General features: G+C 36.5%; 2 protein-coding genes across 3 annotated transcripts in view; both read right to left on the minus strand.

Moving 5' to 3' along the window:
- Positions 1–553: 553 nt before the first annotated feature.
- LOC127424231 (synaptophysin-like) lies at positions 554–14,897 on the minus strand. 2 transcript variants are annotated; one of them, XM_051669224.1, is made up of 7 exons: positions 14,796–14,897; positions 13,211–13,276; positions 9,207–9,331; positions 7,233–7,431; positions 6,439–6,630; positions 3,258–3,576; positions 554–2,699 (listed from the first exon to the last, which is right to left on the minus strand). In XM_051669224.1, exons 1-6 carry the CDS (start codon positions 14,811–14,813, stop codon positions 3,292–3,294), a joined length of 885 nt encoding a protein of 294 aa, XP_051525184.1. In that variant the 5' UTR covers positions 14,814–14,897; the 3' UTR covers positions 554–2,699; positions 3,258–3,291. The 2 variants fall into 2 exon arrangements, with proteins under 2 accessions (XP_051525184.1, XP_051525185.1); XM_051669225.1 differs by having other exon boundaries at positions 3,247–3,576.
- Positions 14,898–18,061: 3,164 nt separating this feature from the next.
- The window catches only part of LOC127424230 (voltage-dependent L-type calcium channel subunit alpha-1D-like), a 64,817-nt gene continuing 56,296 nt past the window's right edge, over positions 18,062–26,582 (minus strand). The window contains exons 41-48 of the mRNA XM_051669223.1: positions 25,780–25,899; positions 23,191–23,450; positions 23,065–23,088; positions 22,810–22,932; positions 22,241–22,398; positions 21,570–21,682; positions 20,754–21,092; positions 18,062–19,838 (exon numbers count right to left, since the gene is read on the minus strand). Of these exons, the coding sequence (XP_051525183.1) occupies positions 19,572–19,838; positions 20,754–21,092; positions 21,570–21,682; positions 22,241–22,398; positions 22,810–22,932; positions 23,065–23,088; positions 23,191–23,450; positions 25,780–25,899 (1,404 nt within the window). The 3' untranslated portion in view covers positions 18,062–19,571. The remainder of the gene's footprint in view (positions 19,839–20,753; positions 21,093–21,569; positions 21,683–22,240; positions 22,399–22,809; positions 22,933–23,064; positions 23,089–23,190; positions 23,451–25,779; positions 25,900–26,582) is intronic.

A 26,582-nucleotide genomic window follows, 5' to 3' on the forward strand; every position in this document is an offset into this window, starting at 1 on the left:
CAGCTAAATGACAACCTGCTATACTTGCATACTACACATAAATATGAATATGGTATTTAACATGTATTACATAACAAATGAAAAATGAAAACATTGCATTAGAAGTGTAATACCAATTTTAAGCGCATTGAATACTATAGTAAACACATACGGGACATATACAACCCATTCTAGGGGTAGTGATGTAAACTTAAAAAAAAAATGACACACACACACACACACACACACACACACACACACACACACACTATATATATATATATATATATATTCAACTAAATGTAAAATTAGTCAGTTGCAGTTCACATGATCAAATATCACATGAAAAGACCACTTCATGTAAAACTTATGTTTTTAAAATTAGATGGCTGTGTCATTTTGATCCACATTTGCATATTACGGTTAACATGTCTTACTTGCACGAGCTTAAGTCGCTACAAAGTGTGTTCATAAGTATTAAATAGATTCCTGATTACTGTTGATGACGAAGATCAAAACAAAGCAACAGAAAACATCCTAAACTTTTTTTTCTTTTTTTTTTCAACAGGATAACATTTTCTTTATTGACTTTTCCTTCACTGATTCCATAGAACAATACAACAGAATTTCTGGATAATTTTGGTGAATGAGTTTTCAGCATGGTCATAATCATTTTCATCAATATCTTCATAAACGCTAAGAATATATCGTACACATTAAATACAGCACAACCCAAAGGCATCGAGAGTTTCACAAGACATATCAAACAACACTAACAACGGAGAAGTTGAGTAGCATATTCATTTGGAAGTGAAGAGTGGACCAGAGCAAAGAGTGGGAGATGAAAGAGAGAGAGAAAACGAGGAAGAGAGAGACAAACTAATATATTTAGCAGGCCGATGGCCTTCTACCCAAAAGCGAACCAGATTTTCCTCAAATTCGCAGGCAAATTAAAGAGTCAAAAATAATAATTAGATAGTCAATTATACGTTTTGGTAAGCTTGCATTATGAGCATCTGATCATGCAACAATATAAATAATCTCTTCATAACAACGTCTGCTGAATCAGCTCTAAATAAACCTCTAGAAAATGATCAAATCTGGTTATTTTACAAGATTAATAATATATTTACTCAGCATATTTTTATCTCAGTTCTGCTAGACTTTGATATAGTTCATTGTTTGAATACTTTACAAAACAAGAACATTTAAGGACTTTATTGCATCAGTTAACCTGTCCCAAAAGCTGTTGGAATGATAAATGTGGATTTCATAGCTAATTTAAACAAACTCCAATCATGGAAAACTGTTTGCTATTACAGATTCCATATGAGAGGTCTAGCTATCATGTATACCAGATATTTCTGAAATCTGCATTGCGATTGATTAATCAATCAAGCAGAAACAAATAATTTATACTGGCATTAAAGTGATGTTTTGATGCAACCAAATCATATCTATACACAACAGCATTTAATGGTTTCGGTTTAAGAATGTGCAGGCGCATTTCATATATAATATATATTTATATGTACATCTGAAAATATACTTCAATATCACAGGGTGTAGTCCTGTAATAGTGTATATGTTTTTGAGAGAGGCAAAGGGGAAATTTTGATGAGATTGAAACTGGTACATACTGTATATCTACACTACTGACATCTCAAAACATAGGATTGATTCTCTCTGTCTCAAGCTCATACAATACTAACAAAACCCCATATACATTTATATCTACTTTTAGCATCCTCTAACTAAAAAGCACTACATCAACACAGCACTCAAGAGGAGGCATTGGGTTATGAACAACCATGCTAATTCTTAACTGAGAATGCATGTGCTTTTCATAATACAGAGATTTGATAAAGACAATGAGAGAGAGAGAGAGAGAGAGAGAGAGAGAGAGAGAGAGAGAGAGAACAAAACAAAGTCAGCACTTTTAGTCAGGAAATGAGAAATGCTTTAAGATACCCTTAACCGTTTTGCTTGTTGGTTGAAATAATGTGGTCCCTCTATGAGTTTGGGAATGATTCTGCTCAGAGTAGCCTTGGATGTCCCTACTCTTCTCAGTCACAGCAGTGCTCCATCCCAACCGTGAATAAATAAAACCAACAAAATACAAACAAACAAACAAACACCAGGTGAATATTTAAAATTGATGGGACTTCCAACCTGTACCAAATTACGAACCACAAGAGGAAAGATTTTCAAGGAGCAATTTCTGTGGGGCTCTGTGAAAATTTTCACATGATTATTATAGTCATTTGAGGGTCTCTAAATTTTACTCAACTACAGTGGAATAATCCCACTCATATCTTTAGGAAATATATTGGTTTATAATGATACAGCACAGACAAATACATTCTCTCAAGTGTAGCATTACTATTGTCAACATCCTCAATTCAAAATTCATATAGCAATAAGATTTAGATACTTTTTCAAATCTTTTTAATATTTTGGTATTCAAGTGTTTTGAAGTTTGATCGATCCTAATTTTTTTTATTTTATTTTTACTTTTATACATCACAATAATAAACAGCACATTAAAATCCCTCTGCTCTATCACACTACCCTCTATTTGTGATTTAAAATAAGCCCCTCCCCTCCCTCCCGCCCCTCATATCATTCACAGATGTAAGCACAAACGCACAGACAGGGAGAAGTGTGGGTAGGGTAGGGTTCAGGCACCACACTGCTAGAGTCGCACGATCAACTTCTTTCTGTGGAGAGAGAGTGAGAAAAACTATTTAAGACTGACATTGGCACAATAGCTTCTCAATATATTGAGAAAAGAAGAGCAGGTCCAAGAAAGTGGTAATAATATTTAATATCACTATTTTGATGAGACTGCCAAAATAATTTTATACAAAACTGATTTAAAACTGCTAAATAATAAGATAATAACTGGACATCTCTCACATGCAATGTGATAAAGTCATGTATCAACAATGTTTCATACAACTGTTTGAAACTTTTATTGTGTCATGTGTACTGTTCAGTTTTTATTTTGTATTTTGTATTTATTTTTTTTAATTTTTTTTTTATTCTAGGTAGTACACAGTATTGTGAAGTGGGCAGTAGTCAGTATGTAGTAAGCTAGCTATGTTTAGAATATTTCCTTTCTGAACATAGCATAAACTGAGTTCAGAATGGCATAATACCATACTACTCTTACTATTTCCATTTCTTCTCTTTTTTAGGCAGAAATAGTAAGCATAGTTTGGTTGTATGCCATTCTGAACTCATCCATACATTTCTAAACATTACCTTCCACTCACCAGTCACCTTCCACTTCCTCAGATATTACTCTGCTCACATCTGGTTGGAAAAGGAGGTGGGTGCCCCCTGCTGGTCGTAGCCACCCTGGCCGTAGTCTCCACCCTGATTGTAGCCTTGCTGGCTGTATTCAGGCTGATAGCCACCCTGGGAACTGGCGTATGGGTCCTGCTGCCCATAACCTCCCTGCCCGTAGGAATCAGGGGCTGGCTGCTTCTCCTGGGCGGGCTGTTGGCGCATAAATGGTGCAATGATACCAGTCTCCTTGAACACAAACCACAGGTTACCCGTCCACAAGATCAGGTTCAGGAAGCCAAAGACCTGAAGGGAAAAGAAAGAGTGCTGAGGGTTACCAAGACATTGAAAGACACTGAAAGAGCTGCATATTGTCTTTACACCAGCGGCGGTTCTATGGTCAGTGGACATTCGGGGCTTAGCCGAGAACTCTGTGGATACATATGGGGCCATCCTTTGATGAAATATCTAAAGATAATACACCATATATATTTATATATATATTTATCACCTAATCATTGACCAAATGAAATGCTTAACATGCTTGGTTACGTTTACATGCTTGGTTAAGCATGTAAATGCAAATATGAAAAAACAATCATTTATTTATAATTAATTAATAACTAACTTTGGAAAACTCTGTGAATTCAAATGCACATTCCAGAAAGAATAACAGCCACAAAAGGGTTGCCACTTCTAAGAGCTTTGAAACCAGCAGATTTCTGAGACATCGGCAATATCCATTAATGCTGCATGACTGACTGAATTAAGACTGAAATCGCAATATGGCCTTGCAAGGTGACTAAACCTTAAAAGGATATGTTTCGAAATATTGTCTGCATTCAGCACTTCAGTCAGCGTTGTGTGCAAACGGCGCCCTCTAGCGGTCAGGACGGCATTATCAGAAGTGCACAAATGTTTTAGAAGTAAAAACGAACTTTTTTCTTATCAGTCATGTTATCATATTTAGTTATTTTTTGTATCTTTTTAAATATGTTTATCTTCTATTTATCTTTCATTGTTGGCTCTCTTTCAACATATCCAGTCCGTGTTCAATAGAAACTAGTTATTCTTAGAACAGTAAAAAAAACTTTTGTACCTCTTTGTACATTTTTAAAGCATAATTCCTAAAACAGTGATCTGATGACAAAATAAGGTGAGTAGCAAAATAAAAGTTTTTTTGTTGTTGTTGTTAAAATCTGTAATTTTTGAAGGAGCATTGCTACTTTTTAGCTGGTCATGCTGGGAGACAAGCTAACCTCGCAGCTTACACCAGCTTTGCCAGGCTGGAAAACCAGCTAACACCAGCCTGACCAGCTATAAAAAATGTGTTCAAAACCCCTCTACCCAGCTATGACCAGGCTGGGCAACCAGCTAAAACCAGCTTAAGCTTGTTTTAACTAGTCTTTTCAGAAGAGGTATTGTCCCTATGGGCTTTTTTTTTGTTGTTGTTGTTGTTAAAATCTGTAATTTTTGAAGGAGCATTGCTACTTTTTAGCTGGTCATGCTGGGAGACAAGCTAACCTCGCAGCTTACACCAGCTTTGCCAGGCTGGAAAACCAGCTAACACCAGCCTGACCAGCTATAAAAAATGTGTTCAAAACCACCATACCCAGCTATGACCAGGCTGGGCAACCAGCTAAAACCAGCTTAAGCTTGTTTTAACTAGTCTTTTCAGAAGAGGTATTGTCCCTATGGGCTTTCCGTAGTTAGTTTAGAAGATAGAAGGCTGTAAATAGGCTAAAATAGGTGCTAGTTTTGCCAGAGTTTGCGAGGTTCATGGCATATAGTGTCTTAATAAAAGAGTTTTGTAAATTTCTCTTGTTTACAAGAGAAACTTGTGCCGTTCACAAACTAAAACAGTCCAAAACAATTTCAAAACAATATCAAATAAAATAAAAAATTATTTCCAAATAATAATAAAATAAAAAATAAACAATGTAAACAATGACGCGATTCCTGACTCCTCCTCCATGTGATGCGGGACCTTACCAACAAGCTTACGTCACTGAGATGTACTGAAGCGAACGTTTGTAGTTAAAAAGTATATAAGTATTGTTTTGTTTCTAAAAATAATCAATCGTTTGCATTCAGAAGAACTTTATTTGTCGACTGGAGTCGTGTGGATTATTTTGATGCACCCTAAATATGCATTTTGGACCGTCAAAAAATGGAGGACATTCACTTGCATTGTTTAGAGGAGGAGGCCTGAAATGAAATCCTAAAAGTCTTAAATTCTGTTTTGATGAAGATAGAAACTCAGATACATCTTGGATGGCCTGAGGGTGAGTAAATTATCAGCAAATTTTCATTTTTGGGTGAACTATTCCTTTAAAGCTCGCAAATTCCCCAAGCACATCAGTATATATTATATTACTTTGTTTTCAGAGTTATATATCTTAATATTTGGTAGTTACTGCATCTGGATGGACCAACTCAACACAGTTCCCAATATTTCACCAACACAGGAATTTTTACCAGACACACAGTTGTAATCTCGTGTCGCAAGCGCTCGTCTTGCATGAGCACACATACATGAGTGCTGGAAAGCAGCTGCCAACAAGAGAGCGCATGTGTATTTTGGTGTTATATCGATTATGGTGTTATTTAGTGTTATGGATACTGTAGAAAGACAGGTATCATTAAAGTATATATATTACTTAATATTTAAATACACTGTTAAAATATTATAGTGTCAGTGTCAACTAGATACAAGCACTAGTACTTTTATACTTAGCAAAGTAAAGTATATTCAAATACATACAATTTTAACCATTTGCTTAAATCTTACATTTACAGCAATCTTTTTTTTCTTTTTTTTTTTATAAAGTGGCAATTGTAAGATATAAAGTTGCAAAGTTGCGATTAAGAAAAAGAACACACCACATGAGTAATGCATTGCAAATAAGATGACAATGTACCTTCACTATACAACATAAAAGCTGCAATATGGTATTAGTGCTGGGGAAGGGATAGGAACAGGTAACACTTTTCAATTCTTTGCTTATTTCACATTGTGGAAATAGTCACTGGCACACATTCAAGCACTGTTTGTCTTTCTCTATCAGTTTTACATCTTCAGGGGGACTGGCCCCCAATGGTCTGATCCATAATCTGTTCTTGCAGATAGAGCCAAAATGACAGTCAAGCCAAACAGAATTGACTTACCACAGAAGTATTGAGACCAGACATTACAGGGTCGTAAACTTCACGACAACGGTTTTCCTCCTGTTCACAGGCAGGGATCAGACCAAGGACTTTATCAGGGTCCGTAGCAGTCTTCACATCTGATAAACCCTTTGCCCATGCTGATGAGCTCACCAGCCACATGAAGGTGAAAACACACGTCACACCAAAATCCTGTATTGATGGATATATAAATGTAGGCCATGGGTTGTACAAAATCTCAATCTCTGCTTCAATAATTAAATATTTTTATCTTAGTTTACACATCCTCAAATGCACCTCAGCAACAAAACCAACCGCTGATTTGCTACATTAATGAACTTCTACATTAAAGAACCTTTGAAATCAATATTGGATTTTTGTGGCTTTAAGTCTTTTTAGTCTGTTATTAGCATTGAAGCTATCTATATGCTGGTGTAGTTAGCCTTACAAAATGAAAAGTTTATTTTAAAATTTACAGTGTTTCTTTACAGGAAAATGGACCAAAAAAATGTACACCAATCTTGCACTTCACAGAATTAGATTTTGTAAAATACTCTCTAGAATGAGACTGTTCCTCCCCCATACCACCTGCAACCAACAAGCAAGTTGAAAATCATGGTTCATGGCTTTGTCATAACTTAAGTAAGCAATAAAAAAAAAAAAAAAGAACCTTCAAGTGTCAGATCCAAACTTCCTATTTCAATAGGTAATACGTCAACAGGAGAGAAAACTGTGCTTGTCAAGCAAATTCATGGGATCCTTAACTCTTTAAAGTATCATGAAGGAAAACTCACAATCAGTGGTCCCTTATTGTTCTCACGGTACTTCTCAAAGGCAAAGATGTAGATGCTAAGAGCTGCCATGGAATATAGGAATGCAAAAACGGCAATGGTGACGAAGAACTCTGCTGAGGATGAGTAATCCCCAACCAGGAAGAAATGTTCGGAACCACTACTCTTGCAGGTGGGGGCATCGAAATACACTTGATGGAGCCTGGAAGAGATACAGTGGAGGAGAATGGTGGATTAGGGCTTTTGAGCAGGGTTGGGAGGGTTATTTTTGAAATGTATTCCACTACAGATTACAGAATACATGCTGTAAAATGTAATTTGTAACGTATTCCATTAGATTACTCAAGGTCAGTAACGTATTCTAAATACTTTGGATTACTTCTTCAGCACTGGTAGATTTTTTCACTTGTTTTGAATATAAAAACTCTCCCAGTACAGTAAGACAAAATACACATGTTAAAATACATTCTCTGAAAAACCTAAATATCTTATGCAGTGTTGTTTCTAAAACAATTTAAATCAAATTGATCTTATTTACAGGATTTTTTTATATTTTTACAGGAAAACAATAAAGAAAATTATTATCAAGAATATGATTTTTGCCCTAATATCAAAGGTCTTACTAGAAAAAAAGAAATTATGATCCAACGTGAATTTTCTTGATAAAAACATATGGCTAGAAATTGCATTTTAGCTTAGCGTAAAGCTGATAATTTACACAAGGTTTATTTCTATTTCTTCTGCTCCAAACTTACTTCAATCTTACTTCTCTGTCTGCTCGTATGAATGTAACACATCATAAGAAAGTGTTTCACCGCTGTTCAAATGCACTTTGGATCGCTTCATTTATATGGATAAATGTTTTCCATCTGAAAGGACTAAATATTAAATGAAACAAATGACAATAAAATGCAAAGTAATCTCTTCAGTAATCAAAATACTTTTTGAATGTAACTGTATTCTAAATACCAATGATTTAAATTGTAACTGTAGTGGAATACAGTTACTTATATTTTGTATTTTAAATATGTAATCCTGTTACATGTATTCCGTTACTCCCCAACACTGCTTTTGAGAGACAAATAACACGATAATTGAACAGGTGTATGTGGATAAAAGACAATGTTATAGTTGTGGGAGTACTGTACATATACATAAAAAGAATTTAGAAGACAGTCTTATCTAGTGTGACTTACAAGAGCCTTAGTTTCAATACGAATACTACACTGCATTTGGCGAGAGGAAAGGTAAGGTTTAGATTTAGAAAAGTATGGACCCTTTTCACATTTACGGGTTTGGAACGCAGAAGTAAACTAAAGTGGGTTTTACTTCTATTGAGACCACAGCTAATATTATTTTTTAGTTCTCATTTGCTCCAATGATTTTCCATAACTTCCAAAAGAGAGAGAGAGAGAGAGAGAGAGATGCATTACGACAGACGAAAGAAATTACGAAGAAAGAAAGATGCCAAATTTTGTCACTCCCTCAGCAGCTGTATTTGAAACCCCATTGCGGAAGTGGTGACTTTTTATTTTTGTATCAATACCATAGTAATATAACACAAAGAGTGATGTTTTAATTTTATACTAAATAATTACAAACAAAAAAAAATTTATATATATATATACACACACACACACACAGTGTATATATATATATATATATATATATATATATATATATATATATATATATATATATACACACACACACACATATACACATATATATAATATATATATATATATATATATATATATATATATATATATATAAAATTTAAAAAAGAAAATTACACATCTGTGACTACTTAGGATGGCAAAAAGTTCTTAGAAAATGTAGCACACAAGCACCAAGATTCAATAAAATAAAATAAAATGCACTTAAATTTACAAAACAATAAATAGTCATTTTAGATTCAGTGACTTAAAGTAAATAACCAAGACATGGCAACACAGCTCTTAAGGTCAGGTGTACCTGAAGGGATATTCAAAATCCACATCTATTTTCAGGTCACTCTGTGATATGTTCTTGCACTCCACACTCATCCTGAATGAGCCTGAGTAACTCCCACATGTGGAGAATGCAAAGATGGCAAACACCTAGAAAAGAGCAGGAACTTTTACATGTGCCTTTATTCAGAGCAGACAAACACATCCTAAGGAGAAAGAAACATGAGAAGTACCCAAAGTACCAGACTGCCAGAGAAATATTCTTTAACCAATTTGAAACATTTCATCATTTATTCCATGAACTGTCTGATACAGAAAAACTCACATTTGTACTTGGAGAAGATGACAACACAACCACACTAGCCACTATATATGTATCTGCCATTCACAATATAAGAATATAGTTAAGTTATTTTGTGTCTTTTTCCCCCGTATGTAATATTTATTCATATTTACGTGTTTCACTCTTCTTCTTTTTTTCACTATTGTAATATTGAATTTTTTTTTTTTTTTATTAGATTTTTATATTTATTTATTTATTTAAAATCTATATAGAAACTACTTTGTAATGCTTTGGCAATACTGTTATAAAACTGTCATTCCAATAAAGCTGAATTAAAATTGAAAATTGAAAAACTGAAACGTGAGAAGTGCCACAATACAATGTTCAAAAGTTGCTCAGAAAAGTATGAGCTAGGACAGAGATGTAGGTAAAACAGAACAATATGAGAATTAGTGGGTGCACTAACAGTTGAGAATCAAGGGTTTATTGAAGATTTGTGTATTTAGACAAATGATCGAGATTAAGAGTTAACAGTCTGCACAGTGATATACAAAATAGCTTAGAGAACAGGTGTTTTGCATCATGGCTGTAACTGTATTGTGTATTTTAGCACGACAGTTACACTGTATTATGCAATCAGCATCAGCCTCAGTGACAGAGCAACATTGTTTGGAAGGAGGAATAACATTTGTTAAAATGCTGAAAAGGTGTGAAAAATTCATATTTTTGGGAGTGTATTAAATACTATATACTGTTGAATGTGTGTATCAACGTAAAATACATACAAAATCACCAAAGAAAACAAACCAAAAGAGAAGCATCTTTCTCTATGTGAGTCCAGCATCCTGGTGTGGACATAAACACATTATTTTTCCTTTCAGGATTTAAATCTGGGAGATTGAGTCACTGGTAGAGATTATATGTGTACTTTGGATGGAGGAGGGACTGCACGGAGAATGAAGCTATTCAATTTAACTGAGATACTCTGCCATCTGTCATATCGCTGAGCTGGTTTGTATATTGTGTTGTGTATGCAATACCACAGAAGACAAAGACAATAGACACACATCAAGCTAAAATAAACCAAACTAAACAAAGGCAAACCAGATGAGACTTAACAAGTCAAACAAGGCCAAGAAAACAACAACAACAACAACAACACTGCGATATTAACAAAGAAAAATAACAATTAGGTAATTCAACCATAAAAATTCCTATTAATGCAGTTATTTTTCAACAAGAACAAAAAAGCCTGAACTAATCAAAAAGCACTATATTAAACTAGATAATAATAATAATAATAATAATAATAAAAGAATGTCTACCAGGTCATAAAAGATAGAACAGACTAGAAAAAACACACCAGTAACAACCAGACCAGATACAATCAAAATACATTAAAGCCAAAATTACAACAGATGACATAAGATCAATTAAAACATAATAAGATTGGGCCAAATTTAACAAACTCAAAAAATAATAATATGTGAAAAATTATCATTATATATTTGAGTGGCAATTTACTTTTCTATGCCAAATAATGCAAAATTAAGACATTTTAATACACAGACCTATATTGTTTCTGGTAATGGATTACAAGTAAACTGATATGGTCACTTTTCATTCCATATTTCATTTACATATTACAATGATAAGGATGTCAGGGATATATTTTCCTTTGCATATGTTGTGTACTTAAATAATATAGATTTTAAACACAGTACAGTCCACAATGTAGTGCCCTGGAGTGTATAGACAGGATGCAAATGCAAGATCCTACTGTGTGTAGTCTGTTATTTCATGTAATTTTCCACCCCAGTGGAGAGTGAAGGTGCATTGTGTGACCACTAGATGGCACTATTACTCTGAAATTGTTTGTGTTAATCCCACGTGCGCTGTGGTAACTGTCAACCTCAGTGTATGAGAACTTGATGTGCACAATATCATACAGACACTGATGAGTAATCAGTCTGACACTCCAGTGGCAGTGAACGCTTGTATATGCATTTGTGGTCAACAGAATATACATCACGCCACGCTGAAAATGACACGACATCATGATAAAATAAATGAGGGACAGTAATCATTGCCCATTGTACAAAGGTGCCACAGTTTGTTCTTGGCAAGCAGCAGATGCCCTAACCCTGCCCCCACCCTGATCCTCACCAGTTGTAGCCTGCAAGGCAGAGTAGCCTGCCAGGAACAATGTATGGCACCTTTCTCCCATCGCGGTAATTATCTGTCCTTGACCAAGCTCAAACCTCTGGTTTCAGTTTTTAAAGGTGCATGAAGACTCCAGTCATATCAGTAAGCTTATCCACCTTTTTCCTGAACATGGAAGTGTTCCACGATTCAACTGTTTTCAATTTCCAGTCTCCAGTGTTATCACTCACATCGGCATATATTCTTAGTGGTAATGTAATGTTTAAAGTATTACATTTGTAAAAATGGTCAAAAAATATGTGGCTGTATAGTGCCGACACTTTACAGAGTCGAGATGACCGTTTTTTTTTTATAGACAGGGCCTCACCTGAGTGTGTAGATTTCATGAAGCGATTGTCCGAGGTTAGTTAAGTTGATACCATTAACTACTTTGAGATGTAATGACAACCAAATACAGCACAAACAAATTTGTACTCGAAAAACTTAAAGGTGCACTCAGCGATTCCTAAGAAACACTGTTGATATTCGAACTCAACTGCCAAAACAAACACACCCCTCCCTTCAGTGCTCCTTTGGAAGCTCCGGCCCCCAAATTCATGCACACAAATTAATTCCTTTTACCTCTCAAAGGTCTCTACCGCTGAAAAGCCTCACTGATGTTGACACGGCTCCTAGACTTCGACTTATCATAATCCTTCTTTTTTAGTTTATATTCATCTGACCTTTTTCTCTTGGTCTGTTTCTCAGCCATTTGTCCTCCTTGGAGTTTAGAAAGTTTGCATCAACCAGATTTGCCATCACTCTTCTAATGAATTTTCCTCTTGCTCTGCCTCCACCCACCATCCTGTGCACACGCAAGAACCTTGGCTGGTTGGCTGGAGTAGTGTTGTGTGGATCGGTCTGATCCATTTTTTTTTTTTGTCCCATTTACAGAGCCAGGGCTGTGTACAAATATTATATTTTTTTTTCAGCCCACCCACAGAACGGACAGCTAGCAGTCTGTGAGGAGATATTTGAAGAATTTGACAAAAAGTGTTTTGGATTAGAATTACTGAGTGCACCTTTAAATGGTTGTTGCTCTCCATCTGGATCGCTCGTTTTGATAGATTTTAAAGTTCGTCTTGAGACCAGAAACAGAAAACAGGCAACTGGAATCATCATGGCACCTCCCAGTGATTGCTCAGGAAAAGGTGGATAAAAGCTGTTTTATTCTACATGGAGAGGGTCCCCTCATGGGGGCTGCCATGTTGGGATCACACAACTTTTTGAGCACTACTCATTTAATCTCAGTAACTGCCCTGTTATTGGACACTTTCACTTTTTAATTAAATGAATGAATGGCTGACTGTGAATAGTTAATTTCTACAATGGCATCTGTAATTTAAAACTATTGATTTTTAATGATGCTGCATCCACACAGCTAGGTGTCACTGTAAATCCAAGATGACACAAACAAAAAAAGTTACTGGGTGCACATTTAAGGTAAAAATAAATAAATAAATAAAAACAAATGGTTGGAATTAATTTATGAACCAAAAATTGTTAACAATCCACCATAGTCTAATTATAAAGAGAGAACTTACCCATTCTAAGACTTTGATGAAGCCCAATGGGACTTTCAGCACCCTGAATTGCCCATTGGCAACCAACTGTACAAAAAAAAAAAAAAAAAAAAAAGGGGGAAATGTTACAGATATACAAAAGATGATTGACATTTGTTATTGTTATTAGTATGGTGATGATTTCTCTTCGCCACGATGACTCATTGTACACACAGGCCTCTACAAACTCCAGTTTATTTTGAGAAGGATGCTGTGCGAAACCTGCGCGCGCAGCATCTGCTGCTGTATAGCATTATCGGGAGAAGCCACTCATCAACAAAAACGTATTATTTCATATCATAAATTCTTTATATCGCCCACGCACATCTTTGTGTATGTCACCAAAGGGCTCTGAAAGGCAGACGACGGTGTGTGGGGAGGACCTTAAACCGAGGCCAGAGTGCGTGTCACGCGCCCGTCACTTGCATCTCTGTCCCAAAGAAAGGTGTTGAACAGCATGCAATAGTATATGCAAATTCATCCTTTAAGAAATAATTTTAGAAACCAGATTCTATATGAGTGGCGGTGCTCCTCCCTAGCAATATGGAGAATGAATCATGGCCCTTCGCTGAGTGCAAATTATACTGGTCTGCTTCATACATACATGATAAGATATTTATACATATTTGCTCAACAGTCCGGTGGTATTTGATAAGATTTATTCGGGCAGAATGACGTGGAAAGGTGCGGTTTCACGAGACACAATTGTTTGCCCGCGAGGACAGTACTTCTTTACGCACCATCCGAAAAAAAGAAGAAAAAATCAATAACGATTCAGGACTCCTCTTTATGCTATTAATTATTCACTGACATATATAATATTTGCTTACACATGAATTCAGCTTGCATCACCTTGCAGATATTTCTGTCCGATTATGCATTTTCAATATTATCATCAAAAACTCTGTTTTACCAATGATTGATTGTGTGTGTAATATTCAGTGTTGGCACATATTTCACGATCAATGTCTTATATAGCCTAATATACATTTAGAAGTAATAAAGACGGGCCTCGGTTCGGAGCTGAAAGTCATACAATCACAGTGTTGGAATGAAAGTCAGCTGCCATTTTAAAGAGCCTCTCCACATGCGCATCTGCATGTGATAAACGGCCTCTGTGGATAGATGTTACGCTGTTCCACACAACAAAATATAAGATTACTACAAACCATCATATTACTTAAAATAATAGCCTACCCGTGAATATGCATTTAGTCTTTTATTTGAGCATCAACTGTTTCTCTCAGCCCACCTCGAATGAGTTTATTCTAGCGCTTCATCAGATTTGCATTAAATACCATTCAGAAACCATAACGTCAGTGATGTCTTAAAAACGAAAAAGAAATAAGTCACCAACGAAATGCCCTTTGAAAATATTATCACTTAACAGACGGACAGCATCAGCGGGACACTTCTCCCTCTATACGAATTTTCCACCACAATTTCTAAGCGCTTCATCATCGCATACAATGAACCTCTGGCCGAAAGACAAACCATTCACACAATAAACATAGCACTGATATCCAAAATAACATCCTTCGGTTCAATTGCGCCCCAAACGACCTACCTGATTTACAATATCCATGTTAGTCGCCTGCTCGGAAATAGGAGAAACAGCTACAATCGGGGGGAGGAGAGTGATGGAAGCGGAACAGACCGCGGAGGGGGAAAGGAAAGATAAACGGAACAGCTTCAGTTGCGTCACGCACCCAGAGAAGGCGTTTTTGGTGCGCAAAGAGCAGAAGGATGAGTAGACCGACGCGGATCACTGTGAGGTGAGATTGTTAACTTATCACAATTGACATCACTGTGTGAACGTCAGTGAAGCTTCGTCTGAAGGAATGCTGTCGAATATTCTTTTTCCCCCTCAACAAGGAGCTGGCGTTTCAATTGCGCGGTGCACGTGCTGCAGAGGCCGTAAATGATGAATGTGGTTTACCCTCGTATGCAGTACGTATTTTTTCAGTGCCCATGTTAACAGGTTAGAGCATTCAGACCGCACGCGGATACAGCACGGCAATGCGTTACAAGAGCGGTGCAGAAACAGCAGTGCAGCAACGTTTCCACACTGAGTCTATTTTTGCTGTGCTGCACGTGCTGAATAAAGTGATAGCGCACTGTTCGTGGTCAAAACGAGCATGGATTGACACGAAAATGTAGCAATTTCACTATAAATGTATATAATTCAAGGCTACTGTGTTTCGCAGTCACCATATGACTTTCAGCCCTGGGTAAAGCAAAGAAAACCACAACACACTATTACCAGGAGTTGCAAAAATAACAAATGTGATTGGAAGTATATCGAAATATATATATAATTGTTTTTTTTTTGTTTTGTTTTTTTTTATTTTTTTTTTTTTATGTAAAACACACTTCACAGCATGTTATATTGGGTGGAGACACTCACATCTAAGCAGAAAGCGGCAATCACGTGACAGGCTGGTGGTGAGAACACCTCACCTCACATTTGGAAAAACAAGACATAATGAATGACATTTGTCTCATCGTGGAGATGGAAAAACATAAAGTTCTCTATGACCCGCAGGATTTTTGTATTAAGATTTAAATGCAAAAGAAAAGGCATGGGAGGCAGTTTCCTCGGCTGTTTGTGTGGATGGTAAGTTTTAATTTAAAATGTTTGTGAGACTACCTTTTCACATAAGAGAAGTACCATGTTTAAATGTTTAAAATCAAAATAATTAATTGTTGTATTTGTGGTATACAGAAGCCACGGATCAGTTGTGCACTGCAAACGCATATTATGTGAAAGCATAATCAAGCGCGTGCTGCTTCTGCACCGCGTACGCACCGCATACTGTAATAGAAATGTTAATACTATATACTAAGTAATGTGTAATCACAATCATACATTAAGTCTTAAGTGAATATATTCATATACTATGTGTTTTCTGTGTTTCTGTGTGTGTTTGACTGAATACTCCCTGCATTTCTGAGAAAAGAGTGGCCTCACACCCCCACCTCCTTGTATTTATCTAACTAATAACTCAGATACTGTTGTCAAGGTTGAAACTGTCACGAGAGGTAAGTATCTGGAGCAAGGAATTGTCTCTTTGCCTCTGGCAGGGGCGGCTGACCACAGCTGCGGTTGTCTACTTCAATCCGTTATCAGAATTGCAGGGCAAAGGTATCCTAGTGCCCACATAAGCTAGAGAACTGGAAGGTTTCATTGCTCACTACCAGTCGGAGTTAGAGTCTCTGTATGGTTTTGAGTCCACCTTGCAAGTGTGTTTATTAAATACTTATTAAAAAGGCACCGCAGTCTTTGAGTGTTTTATTACAGAATTTCCACCACACATACGTACTGCATACGGATCATGTGTGAAACGGGCGTTATTGATCACTCACACCAAAAGAGTCAAGCGGCCTCTCACTACTGAGATTAAATTAGATGGGTGTCAATTTGCACTGGTGCAGTTGAACCCCCAGTTATCATTTGAGGAATAATAGCTATTCCCGAGAGTTGTCAACAACAACATCACAATTATGAACAACTATTAATTGAGGTGATATCTGTGCCCATGTTTGAGCTACACTACTAACTCAGTATTTCATTAGACACTAGGCCCATTTACCATCAACAGAGACCAGAGGCTGTTGTTGTCCACTGTATTTCCAAAATATATTGTTTTGATTAATAAATGAATCAGTGCTGATCTTCCATAGACCCCACAGAAGAGGTTGAAAATGAATGTTCTCATTGTGGGAAGTAACCATACAAAGAATGACTGCCAATGATGACTCATACACTATTTTTAGAGAAGAAAAAAACACAGTCATATTTGAAAAAGAGAAATGCTATAAACCATGAAAATATTTCTGGAATGAAGAAATGGCTAAAGGTTTATAACCCCATAATAAAGACAAACAGGACTAAAACAGTAGTCTTTTAGTCAATGAATGGTTGATCCCCAACAATTTAAAACATTTAAATGATAATGTCACATTGCACAGATATAAATGCATCTCTTATTAATGTAAAATGTTTTTGTTATGAGAAATAATGGTAAATGTCTTCACTAGTATTTTAGACAGGAATAAAAGAACAAAACTGAATAAAAATGTACATAATTTCACATTCCCTCTTTTTTCCTTCCTCCACTGTTTCCAAGCCCAAAGCGCTGCAGCTATCATAGCTGTCTTATTCTCACTGCTAATAAAAACAGTAATTAGAGACCCTTTTTTGTATACTGTGAGGACATTGCAATGGCAAAATCTTAAGTACTTTGGCTTACCTTGCTGTTTGTAAATAAGGTTGAGTAATGCTTTTGCGGGACATTTTTCATAGATGCTATTGTTAGACTTCTAACAGCTGGGCTTTGCTAAGGCAATCTGGAGGAAGGGATGGGGCAGTAGGGATAAAGCAAGTGTCCTCCCCCACAATGCAACACTGTATAATCGAAGCAATTGTAAGACTTGACAAGGGGATCAGAGTGTAAACTTCCACCAACACATTGTGATGCATCAGTACAACATACAGTATACTCCACAGAAAAGCTCTTAAAGTCACACGGGCTGTCCCTCAGAAGCCCTAGTAGTGAATAAAAAGCCTGTTGAAAATTCCTATCCATGTAGAATCTTTATGTACTGTACCTGTATATCTACCATATTTTATTCTTTCTGGTAAGAGTGACATCTGGCTTTCTTGTGCCAGTCTTTCACTTTAAATATCTTTCCAACTGAGAGAAAGCAGTGTCGGTAAATTTAGCTACTTTGCCCAAACAATTTGGGCAAATGTCAGGTATGTTCAACAGAGCAACCCAGGTGGGATTTGAACTCACAATTACCAGCTCTGGAGGCTGATGCCTTCTCCATTAAGCCACACACAAAATGGGGTCAGTGTCTGATCTGGACTTCCAAGGTTGTCAGAATAAAAGATGGCATATTTTATGTTTAAGGTGATAATTATTGTGTTCTATTCACCTGTACAAATGCATTTGCTGGAAACAACAGCAAAATAATGCAATTATGGCATACCAGCCCATGATTCACAAGACATTATAAAGAAAAACAAATGACAGAGTGGAAATATTTAATCCTTATATATTGGTTTACAAACGTAATTCTGAATTTAATAAATAAACTCTCATTCAATCTCAATGTATAAATCTGATCTTTAGTTACCATAATATTCCATGAAAAGTGATTTCACTAATAATGTGCTAAATATTTACATGAATGGACCAAAATGTATGTTGTAAGGGGCACACAGCAGTGGTTACAAGTTGTGTTGTGATGTTGTAGTACAGTAGTTTGAGATTCTATAAACATCTGCTATGATGTTAAGTATTTTAAGAAAATTATTTTTAATAATTTACGTTTTCATTGAACAACATGCCCACTGAATAGGCCACTGTGTCCTCTTGTTGAATAGGTCACAATTGCTATTGCTGATCTACAGGTATTTTGATTGAGAACAGACCCAGTCATTAATAAAAAGACACTGACAAGACTAAGGGTGACTAGGCATATCAGCAAAATTATAGTCAAACACATCTATGAAAACAAAATGAAAAACAACAAATTAAATATAAAAGAAATACAAAATTAAACAAGTCATTTAAAAAAGAATAATCTTTTTTTCTTTTCTTTTGCTGTTCTAAAAAATAAGTCATTGAAACTCCAGCCAGGCTCTGTAAAACCCAACACAAATAGGACTCATTGCTCTATTGCTCTGTTCATTGAACAAAAGGATGCCTTCAAAGTGAACACCACAAAACCCTCTTACTGCACTCTTAACGCAATGATAGTACACTCAGTCAATATACCAATGAAGATTAATCAATACATAATTATGGAAAATGGTGAAAAATAAAAATGCAATACACATATACACACATTGCAAGACAAATGTTGGAACTTGAACAAAAACATAATGGTTATTTGTTTTGAAATTGATGATTTCAATGAGATCTTTCCATATGAATGATTTAAAATACAGTGTTTGTAAATCTAAAGACAGGAGTATTCCTTTGTAAAAGGAGTTTAAAAACAAAAAGACAGACGTAAACAAGAACGATGGAGTAAAAACACATTTAAAGATATAAAACATGTTCAACATGATAACCTGATTATAAAAAGTCCTCTCAGAATTTAAAAGTGCCATGTTTACAGAGCAACTGGTGCTGGGCTCTCTCACAGACTCAGTATGAACCAGTCACAATGTTTCTGAGCAAATCCACCTCCTGTCAGCACAGAATCCTCACACGTGTCCTCTTTCCAGAGTCTTTCTCTGACTCCAAGGAGCATGAACAATTTGATTCGCCTGTCAGCATTTCTGGTGCCCCTCCCACTCATGTCCTGATTGGCTCTCTTTATCTGTTACTCAGAAAGATGTAACACACGTCATCTCATCAGCCAGCTCCTCTTCCTCATGGCTCCTGATCGGCTCTTCATCACTGTATATGGGGCCCATGTCTGTATGGTTCCGGAAACTCTGGCTCTCCCCAGATCCCCCCCGGCTCAGGAGATCGCTTGCAGCACTTTCCATCTCATCTATGGTCATCTGACAGGCATCTGCAATCTCACGCTTGGCAAAGGCTACAAATTTTGGGTCCTTGGCATACAAGCCTAAACCCTCAGAGATCAAGACCTAAGAAGAAGAAAAGGCGAAAGATCTGTAGTATTGATGGTACTAGACATATCCAACCAGATGTATATTATATTTCATATTTTATGTATATTAAAGGTGCGCTGAAATGATTGAAGTTTGACAGAGAAATTAATAGTACTTTTAAAATATGTTTAAATAATGTACACTCATATGAGTTTCATTCATTTTAGTGGTCTATAAAAAGCTGTTTAATTCTACATTTGCAGGTCGTGTCATGGGGACCAACAAATATATCATATCATATGATCAGCCGAATACCACTCATTTTATCTCAGAAACCTCCATGTTATTCAACACCTTCGCTCATGGTTGATCATGGTTGACTTTGAATAGGGCATTTCTACCATAGTACTGAAAAGCTTTTGCTTTTATGTGTTGCAGCATCCATGCCAATAGGTGTTAGTATAAAACTCAAGACTACTGTCATAGCCAGAGAAACATGAACAAAAAATTGTGTACCTTTACAGTAATATATATTCAGAAAGGTTTATCTGCCTGTTTACTGTGTTTGTAGTATCAAAGAAAGGTTAAAAATAATGTAAGAATTAAATTTTACACTATGGTAATGTTATTGAATTTAACTAGTAGCAAATGTAACTTCATGTTAGAATTGTTACATATTGTAAATAAAAGTGTTACATTTGACTCTTTTAGTGGTGGTCATCTGTTTCCCTGTTCCTTTTGCTCTAGTGGTTTATATGGATGTCATTTATTTTAAGAAGAGCTCCTGTGTTTGCTTTTGTGTTGCTATTAAGTTGATGTCATATTTCGCTAATATTCCCTTGATGTTATTTTAATGTAGTTTTAGTTATTATGTTACTGATATGTTGATATATTTAGGCTATAATGTGTCTGTAATGCTATTTTAATGCTCTAATATTTCTGCACTCATACCGCTTCGACCAGACTGTCAGCGCTGCCTCTCTTCTCGTTGTAGTGAGGACTAAGTTGGGTGGGGACTCTGAGGGTGGTGTAGGCTCTGTACGGCTGCCCCCCTCCACCAGCAGAGGGCCCAGAGTACCATCCTTGATGAACCGACCCAGGCATTTCAGCAGCATTGGCCTTTTTGTCCCAGATGCCCAAGCTACCAGCACCTGCTGTGCCCTCTTCCTCTACTAGTATGAGTGGAGCATAGAGGAGACGACCCCGTCGAGGGCTGGTGTTTGCCCAAGATGCTGTTGAACCCGTGGATGATCGAACGCTGCTGCGGCGAGAATCGTAACTACCGTATGCCTGAGAGGGAGAAAAAGACAACATACAGTAGATTGATGAAATACAAAGAGATACAAATTGAAAGAGAGAGGACAGGGGAAGAGAGTGAGACAGTATCATATGCAACATTTTACAGAGGACTGATTATTTAAACCAGAATATATTTCATTTATATTATATTTATTTTCATGTATTTAATAAGTAATTGATATTTAATTATCCAACTCACTTTCCTAGTCATCATGCGATGATATGTAATAAATAACAAATGTAATAAATAAAATTACATAATAAATACAATCCATGTCTGCACACACAAACACACAAAAATCCATGTTTGCACCAAAGAATTTTAATACACATAATTTTAGAAATTATCTAAAAGTAACAGAACAGAAGACATCAATATAAAAAGGATATTTTTGGGCCTAGTTTCAAGGCCTAGTTGCCCCATCCCAGTTAGGAAATCTGTCTGTTTAAAGTATATGGTGGTGTTACCTGTGAACGTGTTCTGCATGGAGGAGAGTTCTGATGGTACGTTCCTGGGATGGGCAGATCATCACTGCTACCTTGCCTTTTTAAACACTGTATATTAAATGAAGCCTTTCTCCCTTAGAGAAGAGAGGGAGAAGAAGGGGTAAAGTGATTAGTTTTGTGATCCAGTCATGTTTTTGTTTTAAATAAAATAACCTTTATTTAAGGTGATATGTGTAATTCTTCAATGTTAAAGGGATAGTTCACTTGAAAATGAAAATTCTGTCATCATTTACACATGTTGTTTTAAACCCTTATGACTTTCCTTCTTTCGTGGAATACAACATGTGATATTAGGCAGTATGTTAGACACTATTTACTTTCATTTAATTTTCTTCCATACAATGTAAGTGAATGGTGACTGAGGCTGTCATTCTGCCTCACATCCCCTTTTGTATTTCACAAAAGACAGAAAATCATACGGGTTTGGAACAACATAAGGGCAAGTAAATAATGACAGAATTTTCTTTAGTCAGTGAACTAAAGCTACTGGAACAGAAATTACACATTTCACTTTTAATCACAATCCATTAATAACAAAAAATATACAATAAGCAAAATACAGCAGATAGCGATGAGATATACTTTAAGGAATAATAAACAATATTGTTGCTGTTTTCTCAAAGTCATTTTACCTGTAGGTGTTGCTGGCAACAGGCGTCTCCTTGCTGTCCTTCTGCCCTCTCCGTAATTGTTTGCATAGTGATTACCGTAGACTGGGTGTCTTGTAGAATGTCTGTCATACATGTCTCTATGTCCAAGGTACATTTGACTCTCATCCAGATAACCATGCCTGGGGAGATTTTTGTTTTGTTTTGTTTTGTTTTTTGGGATAATGCTTAAGACAGGTTTTACTCCAAAAGAAAAATTCTGAAATAATTTACTCATTCTGATGTTGTTCCAAACCCAAATTTCTTACATGAAACATAAAAGGAGTGTTCTGGCTAGATGTTAGTGATTTAAAGCCTCTGTCATCATTCACTTTCATTGTATCTTTTTTCCATATAATAAAAGTGAATAGTGACTGAAATTGTCAGACTGCCCAACATCTCCTTTTGTGTTCCACAGAAGCAAGATAATCACAAGGGTTTGGAACAACGTGAGGGTGAGTAAATGATGACATAACTTTCAAACTAATCCTTGAAATTAATTACTATGTGATTCACTATTCATTAATTTTTTCATTTGGTAACTATTTGAGTACCTCTCTCTGGAGATGACACTCTCGCTGTCCTCATCTTTTCCATAGAAGCGCTGCTCTCCAGGGTACTCACCACCTTCCTCTCTCCGTGAGAGAGGAGAGGAGAACCTGTCCCTGGAGTCTCTCCTAAGGGATAAACCAGCAGTCAGGTGGAGACAGAGAGAATAGTACACAGGAACAGAAAGGGGAACAGAGAGACCAGTAAACAGAATTAAAAAAAAAGACCAGCAGGCAGAATTCAGAGTGCTGAGTGCTTACCTTGGATATTTGTTATATGATGGTAAAGAAACCAGTGTTTAAGAATTAACACATGTAATGCAATAAAAATATATAATGAAATCAAATTGTCATTTATGACATGGACTCTAAAATAACTCGACTGACCTCTTGGGCAGCTGATCAATCACACCGTTCTTGTGTTGGTAATGAAGGGAAGAACGCATGCTGTCTCTTCTCCTGAAGTTCTCATGCTCCAGAGTACCATTCCCATTCTGTGTTTTTGCTAGGGAGCTCCTGCGTCCCAATCCGCCATTCAAGATGCCATCTCCTGGGACTGGAACAGGAGCACCGGTGGGAGTGGTGGCCAAAGAAGAGCGGCGGCTTTTGCTTGAGGGCTCGACGTGGCCTGCATAACCATTTTCGTTCTAAGAGGTCAACAATATTAAAGAGAAATGCACCAGAATGTTTCATTAGAACATACAGCATTGGTAAATCATTACATCACAGCAGAGCGTTCTAAAATGCTCCTCTGCATGACATTAACTGCAAAAGAATTAAGGAGCAAAATGGCAAAACACAATGTTTCAAAATGTTATATAAAAAAAAATAAAATAAAAAAAAAAATAAAAAATCATTTGGAACCACCTGAATTAGTTCCTGATAGCCTTAAAGAAAAATGTAGTATTCAGTATATTTAATATAGTTCAATTACATTAAATAGTAAGCCATAAAAAGGCCTAATAGAAAAAGCATCAGCTTCAGGAGCTGTAGATTGTGGGATCAATTCCCACACGGGTCACTCAAATGTTCAGTGAGTGATGTCAAAAAATAAAGACTAGTAGCTTCTTGCCTGAATAGCTAAGTTTTACAGAAGGATTTTGGTAAAACGTACATTTCCCAGGGCCATTTACACAAAACGGTTAAGGATTTGGGTTGCAAACATTGTGGGTTTGAGTCCCACCTGGGTCGGCAAATGTTCAGCGTGTGCTGTCAATTATCAAATCTAGTAGTTTCTTTTTGAAAAGTTAAGATTTACAGTGTGATTCTGGTAAAATAAAAATTTATCAGGGCCGTTTAGGCAACACAGTTTTAGATTTGGGCTGCAAACACAGGCATGACACACCAAAAGGAGAGAGTTTCAGAGGAAGAACTAGTAACTTCAGCTTCAAAGATTCAGCAAATCCTTTTAAGATTTTAAGAGTATAACTCTTAAAATCACAGCCATGTGCAGGCCCAGTGGCCTAATGGATAAAACATCAGCCTCCAGTGGCCTGTTGCATGAAGCATTCAGTGGCTACCCAGGCAAGTTTGAGTTTAGTTTGAGCAAACACTGTTTTTAGGGCCCATGAAGGTGGGTCGGTTTTTACCAGTGTTTGTCACCATAGCAACTTACACTACACGGTTAACCTGCTCCGGAGCAGGTTTTACTCTGGGTTACAGATTGCAAACTGATGCTGAACCAATCAGCTGTGAGTAAAGTGATATCTCTGACACAATGAAGTCACTCCCCCTGTATCTCTCAATCCAAATTAAACACTTTACAGGGGAATTTATATATTTCATGAATTTATATTTATATATTAAGATTTTATATATTATTAGACCTGTAAATTAAGTTTATTTCAGAAATCGGGGAACCATTTATCTTTTGAGCTGCACATAACAATGTATTATTGAGTTTCTTTACATTTCTTTAAATTCTGTACTTGTATGCCAGGTGTGATATTGAGAAACTTGGAAAAAAAAATACTGCTTGCAGAAGTGTTTGTGAGGTGATTCCCACACTTAAAAGACAAATTGTGTGACGAGTTTGCACATGAACAAATATGCTGGTTAAAATTATATTGTAAACTATCACACAAAGCCACATTACTTGCACTTAATTAAATTATATTGGGCCTCTAATTTAAATTAATATAAAAGCTTTTACATTTTAGATAAATATATAGATTTTATGCTTTTAAAAATAATAAGCCTGTATGTTCTTATTGTGAACCTATATACTGTAAATTAATGACACATTATATTCAGGTTTTGTATTTCCACGGTAGCAGCAGTGTTTCTTCATGATTCATGCTTTTTTCATAATGATCTCTTGATCTTCAGCGGAGACGTAAATCATGCTGAATTTCTTGCGAGAAGTAAATCGTAAATAGTAAAAAAAAATAAAAAAAACCTCTCTCCAAACTTCACCCATTGGATGTTTGTGTTGAGTGAGGTGAATTGTGTTGTTGAGCGAATGCCTCATATATCCAAAAAGTTTAGCAAAAGTTTTTTTATACACTCTTTGACTGACAAGTAAATACATTATAAACCTAGATGTAAAGATGAACTCTGGCAGCTGAAGTAGCTGAGGAAATGTAATTGTTTATATAATCATTTCATTTCACCAACCAAGCCAAAACACCTACACCAAAAGTTCCAAAACCTCTCAGCCCAAACCCCTATTCATTACCTGACATCTCCTCCTGTCAGAGTAGTTCTGGCACTCAAAATACCATCTGTCTCAATAGTGCAGGTGCCTCATTACTCTGAATAATGATGTAATCCTTCTGCCTGTGACTATCAGGTTATAACAGATTATTTTCCACTCAGCAAACCTTGAAGATGAATTCAGTGTGTTAGACAAATTTAGCTAATTGATTGAAGAATCTGCAGAGTAACTGAATTATCTGAAATGCCCCAAATCTATCTAAAGGGCATGTGACACTAAAAACAATAAGAAAAAACATTGCTGCCCTTAGTGATGAGCACCTTATAATGGGCGTCATCCTCCTCTTGCTCCTCCTCCAGACTCTCCTCTTCCACTTCTATATCTTCATTCATGGCCAGTCTCATTTCTGGCCCCAAGTCTTGCAGAGTTCGCAGCCCGGCCTGACACAGATGCACGCGGAAAGAGAGAGAGGTACTACAGTATATATGCAGCTCAAAATACAGCTGAGTTACACAACACACACTATCAGAGCTCAGTCATTCCACCAGAATAAAACCACTCAAGGAATTTAGATGTTTAGACAGCAAACCCACTCTAAGCTTCTTGGGGGAACAGCACCAGTTCAGGTGACATGCCTAAACAAACTTACCAAAATGGCCAGACCTGTCACTGAGAGTTCAGAATGAGAGGATTGACAGGAATGGCCTTCTTAGTCAGCTTTACACAGCCAACTGGAGGCCTAGTGATCTGTTGGATAAGGCATCAGCCTCTGGAGCTGGTGATTGTGGGTTCAAGTACTTCCTGGGTTGTATTCAAAAACTGTGAGTTCAAAAGGGGATGATTAAGGGTGCATATATATATAAAAGTTGCTCATTTGACAACAAGGAGTGGCAAAGGAGAGATTGTGAAATTGCAGAAGGGAGATTGATCTGTTGGCATAGTCTTTAATTGAGGTTGTAACTTCTGAAGGCAGAGTCAGGGGAAAAGCTTTGGATGATGGCTTATGTTTAGTAATATTGACTATAAGACTGTAATAAGACTACAGGGAACCACAGGAAATGAGGTCTAGTGGCCTAACAGATAAAGCATCAGCCTCTGAAGCTGTGGATTGTGGGTTTAAATC

This window comes from Myxocyprinus asiaticus, chromosome 33 (genome assembly GCF_019703515.2).
Source record: "Myxocyprinus asiaticus isolate MX2 ecotype Aquarium Trade chromosome 33, UBuf_Myxa_2, whole genome shotgun sequence".
NCBI lineage: Eukaryota > Metazoa > Chordata > Actinopteri > Cypriniformes > Catostomidae > Myxocyprinus > Myxocyprinus asiaticus.